The following is a 12,168-nucleotide window of genomic DNA, read 5'->3' as shown; positions in this document are numbered from 1 at the left end:
CTAGAACAGCCTTTGTCAGTGATACATCATTTGAAGATATCCTATAATATACTACACTATACTATACAATACTATACTATACTATATTTAGCTATATTACACTATATAATACTATCATATAATATAGTATATTATACTATGCAATACTATATATTGCATATTATACTATACTATATTATACTGTATTATCCACCTTTTCCTACGTCCAAAGATGCTTAGCGAGAAATATGGGTGTTACTTCTGTTGCCAAGTAAACAGAGTTGTTGTAGCGGCTTATGTCCATTCATTCTTTCGTTGCGGTGATGGGATTTTGAGGAGAGCATGTATGATTTTGTGAGGACATATATCAATCACTATATCAGTGTGTTACTGAAGGATAATAAACTGCAAAAAAGTCATAAAGACAAAGAAAGCATGAACAAAACCAGTGCACTGTTTCTCCCAGATGCAGTTGAGATTTAATCTAAGCACAAACACAACATTTCGAGCAAAATTATCGGTTGTTTTAGTGGAGTACCTGTGTTAGTTCAACTTCAGATGTGTGTGCTTGTCATCTTGTCACCCCCCTGCATGTTCAAATCAAACAGACACACTGAGGAAGAGCCGTGAAGTTCTCATCCTTGGGTATGTAATCGCTTTTTCAAGTTTTCAGATCGGAAGGTTATTTCCTTTTAAATCCGCACGTAAATTTAAACTTTTGTTTGGCGAGTGATTGACAAGTGAGAGGTGGTGATTCGCTGACGTCCGGGACACATCAGGATGGTGTTTTAAACCTCAAATGCAATGTAGTTTTTCTCTTTATCTGTTTTTTCTCTGTATGTGTTTTTGTGATCCAATCACAAAACATTTTGCACCCCGTTTACAACTATAGTTAGCGCTGACCATTTGCAATTGGACCATCCAAAACGTGTCTTATTACAAGCCGTAAATAGGGTCTAAAAATGACTGTGGCCAGAGCTAGGGAATGCTATAGGACGACTTCCAGCGAGAGTCCCACCCACATCCGTTTCCCCAGTAAGACCTCCAGGAAAAAGGTGGAGACTGGGTGTCATCTGGAGACGTGAGTGCTGTTCTTTATCCACTTGTGGGTCTGACTAGTCTTGCCAAAAGAGCTTGACATGGAAGTTAAACGCCAAGAGCATTCTACATAGCTTTTGCAGTTCTGGCAGTGCGAGCTGGAAGCTCAAAGTGCGTGCAGTTCCCATGTCACCAGTGAGTGCTCCACAAACTCCTATGCCGCCTCAGCCTGTTGCTCCAAATACTGCTTCTCCTGTTCCACTTACTCATTCGAGCGATTTTGATGCCAGTAGGCTAATTCGTTTAGTCCCAATGTTTAGAGACACTGAGGTTGACTCTTACTTCAACATGTTCGAGAGCTAGCTGCCGCTTTGCATTGGCCCAAAGACATTTGGTCACTTTTCCTCCAGTGCAAACTGTGTGGAAAAGCACAGGTTTGTGCTGTGTTATCCTTTGATGATAGCCTCAATTACGATGTTTTGAAAGCTTCTGAACTTAAAGCTTACGAATTAGTTCCGGAAGCTTACAGCTTCCTAAAAATTCTGCAAACATATTAAAACAGCCAATCAGACCTTCATGGAGTTTGCCTGTGAAAAGGGAAATCTTTCGTTTACATTTGACAGCATATTGCCATTCACAAAAATATGTCCTGTGTTAATGATATTTTAACTGATGTTCCACACAAAAATTCCTTAGGTTTGTTTTCCGAACTCGCTTCTGTGTGTTCTGCTTGCATGGTTACACGGTCACAGTCGCGTCTTAAAAAGGTTGATCTTTCTGATACCTTTTTGGCCTTGACTATAAGTTCATCAGTGCATTAATCTCCTGATTTGCGTGAGCGCAAGTGCTCAGAGTCGCTGTCCACCACTGTTGGTGCAGAAATTGACCAGTTGTTGTCCACTGACAAGGTGACACTTGTCAATGACCAAAAATGGGATGCCTCTCTCGCTCATTGCCGAACTTCTGCTGCTGAGAAAGATGTTTCAGTAGAGAAGTCAGTAACCTATTATTGAGAAAATGGGTTATTTATGCGAAAGTGGTCACCAGCAATTTTGAGCCTGAGCTCGGTTTCAGTCTAGTCGTGCTTTTGCATTTGTTTGCTTTACAGTCGGTGAGACTCTGCAAGAGTCGTTAGGTTTCAGTCTGGATGATTTAGTTTTTGGACACTGTGTTAAGCCCTGATAAGAATTTGACAGAGCAGTGGATGTCTAGGGAATCCACTGAGATGGCAGTGTTAAATTATGTGAGTTCATTTTGTGAACATTTGTATCACGCTTGCGATTTTGTTCATGCTTCATTTTCGTCTGCCGAATATTTAGACTCTTTAAAGGCTCTTGTTTCTTATTCATTTCAGAAAGGTGAAGTTTTATTCGTTTTATTTTCTAACCCAATATGGCACAGCAGCAAGATTTTATGGCTCTTATGTAGTTGAGTTAAAACTCAGTGAGACCAATTATTTGATTTGCACTACTGACATGAATAGAAAAATGTGTGTGTCAAAATAATGTTCAGTCAATGGCGGGGAGTCTAAAAGCTCCGTTGCTCCAGCTGCCTCTGTCACTGACCATGTGTATTGTTTTTTGTGTCTAGTGATGGTTTGCAGAAATGTGAAATTGTTTAAAAACTGGATTTGCCTTTCTCTGTGTTCGTAATAACATTGTCCAGTAACCCAAGGTAAATCAAGGATGTGTTGATTCTTGGTGGTGGGGGTGTTACGTTCCGTGTTGTTTTGTTTATTTTTGCTGTTGTGCTCTGCTCTTTCTCTCGCTGTCTGTGAGTGGGTGTGTTCCGTTTGTGCTCTGTGTGTCTGTTCCAGGTGCCGCTGATTCGCAAATTGTTTGCTCCACCTTAACGATTGTGATTGGCTGTTCCTGATTGTGCATCTTATAAAACCCATTTGCTGCCTGCCAAATGAAAGCGGTTGTGACTCTGGGCTGGTTGACTTCTCCATGCTCTCCACCAGCAGCCAGACCAACAACTAGTGCTTGAGAATTGTGAGAATTCTTTACATTTGTGCTTTTCAATAATAGTGTCTGATTTGGTGTTAAGCAGTTAGATTTGTAGGGGTGGCCTTCCTTGTGTATTTAATATAATTTGTTCTGTTTTTGTTAGTGAAGTTAGGTTAATTTAATTGTATTTTTATTTTATTTTTCAGGTTAGTTATATTCTCTTTTGTCTTTTGAAGCTGTTTTATTTATTGTTTTGGGCCAGGAATCATCCTGAAGCCAAAATATCTGCTGATTATTTCCCTATTTTACAATCTTTAAAACCTTTTATTCCAATAAATCAAACATTAGATCCATGATCTTGGTCTTTCTGGGTTTTTGGTCTGACGGTTGGTGTCCAAACCCCTAGGGGATGTAATAGTATACTACAGTAAAAAACTATGCTATACAATTGTATACTAAGCTGTGCTATATTATGCTATACTATAATATACTATGGTATCCTATACTATGGCATGCTATGCTATACTAAAGTATATTCTATGCTATGCTAGACTATACTATACTGTGAGGTAAGATAGGAAGCCTCTCCTCTCAGGTACCCATATCTCTCAACTGAGTGGAGAGTTGTATCTTTCCACTCCATGTCCCTGTAAATGTGGTGCAGTGAGTTGGTGATGTTACTATAGAAACTAGCCTTCACCCAAAAGGCTTGGACACTGAGGGCATCCACTCTTATATGCACATCCGTGCAGGCACACAAGGGCACACACACGTTTGCATGTGCAAACACAGTGTTGATAAAAATGAGTTCCCAGTCGTAGGACACTGAGAGTAATTTGCTTACCGTTTTTAAAATTTATCCATTATGAAAATAGTAAGCAGTTGCAAATGTTGTTTTATTGCTTTGCAAGCTTTAGCATTTATCACAATTACATCTAAAAAACCAGCAAGGGCTGGTTTAATTAAAAATCCTCAGCACTGCACCATCCACAAGCACACCCCAGCATATTAATGCTGTGATTTAATATAAATTCTGTTTAAATCAATTTGGCTTTCCATTCTCATACGTTGAGCATACAGTAGCTACAGACCACAGAAATCACATGTAGTTCTTTACATTCACAGAGGTGTTCTCCAGGCAGCATTTAAATAACATCTAATATATCTGTTAGTCATCGCTAGTGAGTAGCTTATTATTGGTCAGTAGTGTACGATATGCAAATCACTGGTAATATCAAGAGTAGCAGTGACATTTGAAAACTTCATGGTGTAGATTAGTCCATAAGATCTGTCACAGTGTTGAGATGGGTGACGTGTCTTTAGCTTACCAGGTTTGCAAGTATGTAGTGGTAACTCTTTACGTTCTTGCCCTGCTCGACGATCTGGAACAAACAGAAAAAAAGGAGCACCAATAAATAACTACAGTGAAAAGTTACAGCTATCAGTACTTTCGAAGAAGAACAAATACTGTATATCATAATTATGCTGTAATGCAGTAATACTGTATTTGAAGGTATCATGAATACGAAAAAGTTGAAGATACAATGATTATTTACTGTTTACTGTGTACTGTTTAAGAGAGAAAAAACATGTATGAGGAAACTTTAAGTTCAGCATTGTCTTTTATTCAGAGCTGTCAGTAGATAATTTTAATCGCGGTTAATCTCAGATTTTAAAAGTGCTGAAATTTGACTATATAAACTTATTTCCTGTCAAAATTCATTTATTTCCTTCTTTGGAAAGAACACAATATAACAAAACAATAAGTAACATGTGACGAGGAGGAGGGCCTTCCGGGCCGTGATGGAGCACAGCCCGAATCGCGCTGAATCAGAGGGAGAGCGAGATAAAGAGCAACTGGCGATGCCAGTTCTGGAGAGAGAGACGCACGTGGCCATGCTGCATGTGTGTCTGTGTTTGTTTATGTTTGTTTTAAGTTAAGTTTCTGATTAAACTTTATGTTGACTGTTCAGCTGGTTCTCGCCGCCTCCTTGCCCATCCTTTATCTGTTACAGTGGTGCCGAAACCCAGTAGGGAGGAGGGATGCACTGTCGTGGAGTCTTCGCTGCTGCCATCCGCCAGGGGAGCAGCCGCAACCGTCTGCCTGGGGACGGAGGGGTCACTGCAGGACGCCGAGAGCCGTCCGCTGGATGGGAGCCGGCGAGCAAGTTCTCCTCTCTCTCTCTCTCTGCATGTCTCCGCTCGCCCTTTCCCTCTCCCCACGCCTCCCCTCATCTCTCCCCCAGGTTTGCAGGAGGCGGGGTGCACCACCGGCTAACAGAACGGCCGGAAGAGCAGCATTTCCCCACCAGAGATGGGGGGAGTTAGTCAGACCGGCCTGATTCGGGCGGGGGAGGAGTGTGACAAGGAGGGCGTGGCCAGGCCATGATGGAGCACGGCCGGCGCTGAATCAACTGCTCAGCGGAAGAGTAAGATAAAAGGCAGCTGGAGATGCTGGTTCGGGAGAGAGAGAGAGAGAGAGACGCATGCGGTCGCGTTGAATGTGTGTCTGTGTTTATGTTTGTTTTAAGTTGAGTTTCTGATTAAACTTTACGTTGAATGTTCAGCCGGTTCCTGCCGCCTCCTTGTCCATTATCTGTTACATAACAATAATGCTTCATTAACATTTTCCGAACTCCACAGTACAAAGACAGAAATTCACTAAAATAGTACCAGTTTTCGTAACATTAAACATTTACCGAAGGCTAAGTGGGATGTTGACTGATTGATAGAACTAGGCCTACTATTCATTGCATTGTGTATTAAATCTCTTAAATCCTCATCCTCCACAATATTTATCGTCATCAGGCTGTCTTTTCACTTTGAATATGGAATGCACATGATTTGTTTCAGGGCAGCAAGCGCTGCGTTGAACTCAATATGAAAAGCATGTCTTGTTCTGCTTTTAGTGCTGGTACTGCCGATGGAAATATAATTAATCTGAATTATCTGGTAATATTAGCTGACAATTCAGAAGCTCTGCAGCAATGGGTACAATTTACACTTAAATTGTTACATTTGAGCGGAGTGTCAACAGACCGTCCATGTGGTAAAATGCTGACTTACAAAAGATGCAAAGAACTTTTGTCACAAGTCTATATTATAATTATTTGCTGCATCATCACAGAGACAAACTTCCCTTATATATTATAATATTTTTGATTATAGTGCAATATTTTACATCAGTCATCAATTAAAGCAGGCCATTAGTGTGTGTGTGTGTGTGTGTGTGTGTGTTGTTTGCAGGATATTGACAGAAGAAAGAATGTGGGGCAGAGGGGAGACATAGTGAGGCTGGTGATAGATTGATGTGCTGTCTCTAGGTAAAACCATTTATACTGTAATCACTACTGAGCCACAATTGTGAAAACAATCAAAGATATAATGGCTCTGATTTAATAACCATGCATATGTACATATTTGAGCATAAAAACTGTGTGCAACCATTTTCATGCAGAAATTCTTATTAATAAGCTGTGACTTAAGGTTGACACCTAAATTTAGGATACAATTTAGAACCACATCTTTAGAGAGCATAAGGATACTTTTGCAGAGGGTGACACATAGCTGAACAGGTGAGGTTGTGTAGGAAGCCCTTATTTGGATATGGTTGGAGTGTGCTAAATACTAACTGCGGGCACACACTCCCTCATTTAAAATAATCCAGATTCATCTTATTAGAGCAAGGGTAAAAACAAATGCATTTGTGTGTGCTCCTATTGTGAATTCGGCAGAACTTTTGCAAGAGAACTTTTTTTTAATTTTTGCACACACATGCAGAAAACACTTATACACAATTATTAGTGAATGCGATCCAATATCAGTATCATAATGATGTCACAAATTCCTCTAAGCATACACCCACCAACACCACCACACAAGTGTTTTGAGCATGGGTGTCCTTCCTAAGGAGACAATGTCAATATAAAAGCTTTTATCTTAATATTCTCTTGAAAACATTATGTTTATAGTGTTTCAGAATCAAGTTGTCTATGTTTTCTGAGCAAGAAATAGGAGAGCATTGAAGATTTGTGATGTACATTTTTCTTTGTGTGGATTTAGAGATAACAAAGCCTTTGCAGGCACAGAGAGGACAGTGGTGGAAAACAATGAGTCATAAGCTGACTGGGGAGGAACACATTAGCACTCTATTCAGTTCTGTTTGGTATACTACATCGACCGTGTTTAGAGCTTTAACCTGTGTGGATGTATGTGTGTAGTGTTCAGTGTCAATGGGTGCCAAAGACTTTGACACCATCAAACTGTTATGTTTTTCCATGGGTTAAATTAAAGAATCCTTTGTGTAGAGTGACTCTCTACTTTAAGTTGTGAAAGCAGGCATAAGCTTGTGGGCATGACAGACAGTACCATTAGTTATTAATGGTGACACCAGTAAGATTATCCTCTGGCAGGCCAGCCCAGGGCAAGCAACACTTTTAGCAAGGACACAACTTGATCCCTTCGTTTTTGCAAATGCCTCATATTGTCAAGTCATTTTATTTGTATAGCACTTTATAAAACACACATTGTTTCAAAGCAGCTTTACAGAAAATCATGCTCTAACAGAAAAATGTGTGGTCTAATTGAATAACGTGACTGAAGAATATGCTTTCAAAGATTATTTGTAAAAAAATTATAATTACACAAACTAAAATTACTGGTAATGTCATAATCAACACTAATGCAGAATATAGGGATGGTAGGGGAGTCTTCAGAAATTTCAGGATTCCATGTCTATTAGTTCCATCTATATGTTAGAGGCCACCTATATGCTATATCTATACATCTACAGTATATCTATATGCATTTATGTGCTTCTTAACCCATTAATACCCAGATTTTTCCCAGATATGTTTTACACAACCTTCCACATGAACATAATGTGCAGGTCTTTTGCTATTTTAAGTGTATTTTTCACATAAAGATTTAATATGCAGCAACTTCAATAACTAGTACACAAACTACACATACTGTATCTCGCTATAAACTCTTCTTAAGTAACCTACAGTATGCAAATATATAGAAATGTGCATTTCTGAGTAAACACCCAAAAATGGCAGGATGAATTAAATGGGTTAATTATTGACAAAATGAATGAATTAATTTCCTCTTCCAGGAAAATAGACAAAATGTATTGACAGCATGGCATCATATCATATTCAATGCTGCAAATATATTGATCACATCATGTTCTATTTAATGTTCCCGGTTCAGTACAAGTTAAGCTAAGTCGACAGCACTTGTAGCATAATGTTGATTACCACAAACATTTATTTCAACTCGTTCCTCCTTTTCTTTAAAAAAAAGTGAAAATCAAGGTTACAGTGAGCCAATTACAATGGAATGAATGGGAACAATGAAAGTGAATATGGCCAATTTCTGGAGGGTTTAAACACAGGAATGTCAAGCTTACAATTTTATAGAAGCACTTGCATTTGTTCATCTGTTAAAACTTGTGTATTATTTGAGCCTTAAAGTTGTTTAAATCGTAATTTTTTTACAGTCATTTTAGGGTTTGATGGCATTACATCATCATGGTAATGAAGTTGTAAAATTGGCTATAACTTAACACAGAAAAGGTCTGTAAGTGATTTTATCACACTAAAATCATATTTACACGCATATCCTTTATGTCTTGTGGCTATACTTTTGAAACAGTGAGTATTTTAATATTCAGAAATAGGCACCAATTCACTTCCATTGTAAGTGCTTCAATGTAACCTCGATTTTTGCTTTTTTTTTAAAAAGGAGGAACGAGTCGAAATACATTTTTGTGGTAATCAACATTATTCCACAAATACTGTCGATTGAGCTTAACTTGTACTGAACCTGGAACATTCCTTTAAGGTCATATACACATTTTTGTCCAATAAAATGCTTTTCAGAAATGAAAATGATCTGACTAGATATAACAAGTAGCAAATCATGGTTTTTCAAGGTATAACATAAACTAAAGGCGATTGGCTATTTAAAAAAGGAACAAGCCCTTCTATATGTCTTGTCAAAAATTCAGGTCCCAATAGGAAATACTTCAATGTAAAGAGAATTGCTTTTATCAAACAATTTCATAGGCTCTTAAAATAACCTTTCTGCGGCAGTATTCCTTCACTAACCAGTTCTGGTCTGATCACTGGTAGTTATGAAAGAATGTGTTTTAATGTGGGGGGAAATGACTGAAACGTTGTTTTACAACATGACTAGTAAATGCAAGGTATTGAATGATTGCTTTTAAAGAGAAAAAATTATTCTAGTCGTGCTGTACAAATTGCCATAAACTGATGCAACAAACTTAACTGTGGGAACCATGCTATCAATAACACAACATGACCTGTTGAGGGTCTCCTGTTTGAGCCAAGAAATAGAGGAAAAGAGAGAAAGAAAATACAAAATTGAAAAGACACTCTCTCATTAATTACAGTTGCGGAATGCTTCTTTCTCCTCCAGGCAGTGGGGAAAAGTGACAGAGAATGTGACGCGTCACCATGGCGCTGCTGCCAACCCCAAATGTCAAGCCAGTGTTATTTATCTGCTCTGTCCTTAGAGCTTTGTGAGAGAGAGAGAGAGAGAGAGAGAGAGCGAGAGAGAGAGAGAGAGAGAGAGAGAGAGAAAGAAAGCCATCTTGGGGCCTGTTGCACAAGGCAACTCAGTCTGATAAGGGTTGCCACAGGCTTTGTCTGAGTACTTGAGTTCTGAATTGCATTTTAAGTTGAGTCATCTAGGCCTGTTGGTGTTTACCAATATATTTTCATAATGACATGGTTATTAGCAGAATAAAAGATGACGAAAGTATTAGCTGCTCGCCTTGATTGAAAGACACATTTGAGTGGTTTTTGGATATTTAAGGCATATTAAAGTGCAAAATATGCTTTAATCTGTTCTAAAATTTGGAATCCAAAATTACAATTGGAATATTTGACAGCTTCCATGGCTGTAATCAGAATGGCAAGAGACAATTACCTTTTTCAGGATGGAGGTAAGTCTCTCCAGCTCACAGTCGATGATGATCTGGCCCTCTTTCCTTTCATCGAGGTCCTGGAACACTTTGAGGAAGGAAGCTTCTGTCATTGTCTCCACATTCACAGAGGTCACCAGCCAGTTACGCTCTGCTGCTGTATCCAGAACCTTCTGCAGAACTGACAGTCCTGGAATACAAATGCAAACAATGAAGAATAGCAAATCCCTTTAGAGCAGTGTTTCTCAAGCCTGTTCCTGGAGACCCCCAACAGTACACAAGCTAATTATGGTTCATTCCAGGCAATTTGGATCTATCCCACGTATTACTTTCTTAAAAATAACCACTGAAATGGTGCTCTAAGTCAGACATCTGACTTATGAGGTTAAGGCAGATCGATCAACACCGACTTCAGTGAGAAGCGTCATTTGTTATCATCTCCAATATGGCAGCAACTAACATATTTCTGCAAAGGCATTAGGTTTAAAATAATTATGATGAAACATATAATGATTCCTTTTTTATTTTGTTTTCAGTCTGTTGTTTTTAAAATTAACTCAAGCATTTTGTGTTCATTACTTTTACAGTATGTTTTTGTCATAAGTGGTATAAGAACATGCAATTTCCTTGTTGAGTCACTGCGTCATCTCGTGGTGTGTATATTTTACAATGACATATGTTTGACTGAAATGCCTTGAGGTCGAAAGTGGGCAATTTCTACTCGGGTATTCCAATCTCAAGCTTCATCTGGAACTTGTATGAGTACAGTACTCAAAGACCTTAAACCAGGTATGTCAGATAAGGGAGGCATCCAAAATGTGTAATGTTCCAGGGAACAGGGTTGGGAAACACTGCTTTAGAGGAATATTGGTGAATATAAGATTTCAGGCTGAGATATCTGTGTAAAAGTAATGCATTTCACAGGAAGATTAAAAAGGACATGGTGGTATGCACAAGCCAGTTCATTAAGAATTAACAAAATTCTAAAGCAGCCCGGCAGTATTGAAAGCTATAGTATTGACCCTCTGTTATCCTCAGCCACCTCTGACTATCTGAATGTCTCTTTATTGGCTGTGAATTCAGAAAAACCGACCTGAAAGATATAAAAAACAGTGGAGAGAGAGAGAGAGTTGGCCACACTGCTCACAGATAGGAAGGAAATGGGCTTCGATTAGAGAAGACATTGATATTGCATCGGATTCACAGATGGTGGATGTATGTACATATCCCTAACAGACCAATCTGAGATCTTCTCAAGTCCCCAGACACCAACCAAAATCTCTCCAGATCAAAAACAATGCTCTTAGTAGCCATCACAAGTCCAGCAATACCTCTTACACAGTTCATAAAAATAAAATCAAAATAGTGAAAAAGCTTAATGCGATTGTTAAACCGCAAGACTGGGATTTAATAAAATAAAAATAGTTGGCTAGGGTTAGGGTTAGGATTAGGGTTAGGTCTGCATGCACTGCATGCTTTAGAGTGAAGGGGTGGTGCTATTCTGCCATCTACTACACATACTCCAAGCAAGTGTGGGGCTCACGATACTGTGTTACAGTGACTAACAATACCTTAATGCTCCACACAAATGCTTTCTATGAAGGTGCTGCGAGAATTATTCCATGTTGCAGTTGACCTTATTTTCACAAGTGCAACAGGCTTACTTTATAAAAATAAAAAAAAGACACCAAAGTGGACCAACTTTCATGTTAAAGTACAGTGAGAAATATCCCCCCCTCTAGGGGTGGGTCCCGATGCCCCAAAACAAAAACACAGAGTTCAAGAAGGAGCTGGGGGGCCGTGGCGACTAGACGTGGCTACATGGCATGACGTGGTAACATGGTACGGCAGTATCCTGACTTGGCCATGGTAGGCGTGGATGCTGACTCATTGGCCGTGGCAGGCGGGCCTGGACAGTGGAGCAGAGGCGTGCCTGGACCGTGGAGCAGAGGCGGGCCTGGACCGTGGAGCAGAGGCGGGCCTGGACCGTGGAACAGAGGCGGGCCTGGAACGTGGAGCAGAGGTGGGCCTGGACAGTGGAGCAGAGGTGGGCCTGGACAGTGGAACAGAGATGGGCCTGGACAGTGGAACAGAGGTGGGCCTGGACAGTGGAACAGAGGTGGGCCTGGACAGTGGAACAGAGGTGGGCCTGGACCATGGAGCGAAGGCTTGCTTGTGACATGGCATGGAGCAATCTGGGGCTTGGCTGAGACATGGCATGGAGCAGACTGAGGCTTGGCTGGGACATGG

At 39.9% G+C, this 12,168-nt stretch overlaps 1 protein-coding gene across 3 annotated transcripts in view; it reads right to left on the bottom strand.

The window, feature by feature from the left end:
• Window positions 1–12,168, bottom strand: part of LOC127417685 (glutamate receptor 1-like) — a 131,151-nt gene that overhangs the window by 62,728 nt on the left and 56,255 nt on the right. For all 3 annotated transcript variants that reach the window (XR_007893310.1, XM_051657840.1, XM_051657841.1), the window contains exons 4-5: window positions 9,924–10,108; window positions 4,295–4,348 (exon numbers count right to left, since the gene is read on the bottom strand). Coding sequence is in view for 2 of the 3 variants with exons in the window: in XM_051657840.1 (XP_051513800.1) it covers window positions 4,295–4,348; window positions 9,924–10,108 (239 nt within the window). In the remaining variant the exon portion in view is untranslated. The remainder of the gene's footprint in view (window positions 1–4,294; window positions 4,349–9,923; window positions 10,109–12,168) is intronic.

The sequence above is a fragment of the Myxocyprinus asiaticus genome, chromosome 27 (assembly GCF_019703515.2).
Source record: "Myxocyprinus asiaticus isolate MX2 ecotype Aquarium Trade chromosome 27, UBuf_Myxa_2, whole genome shotgun sequence".
Lineage (NCBI taxonomy): Eukaryota > Metazoa > Chordata > Actinopteri > Cypriniformes > Catostomidae > Myxocyprinus > Myxocyprinus asiaticus.
The sequence above is the reverse complement of the archived record's forward strand: the minus strand, read 5'-3'. Positions and strand labels throughout refer to the sequence as shown.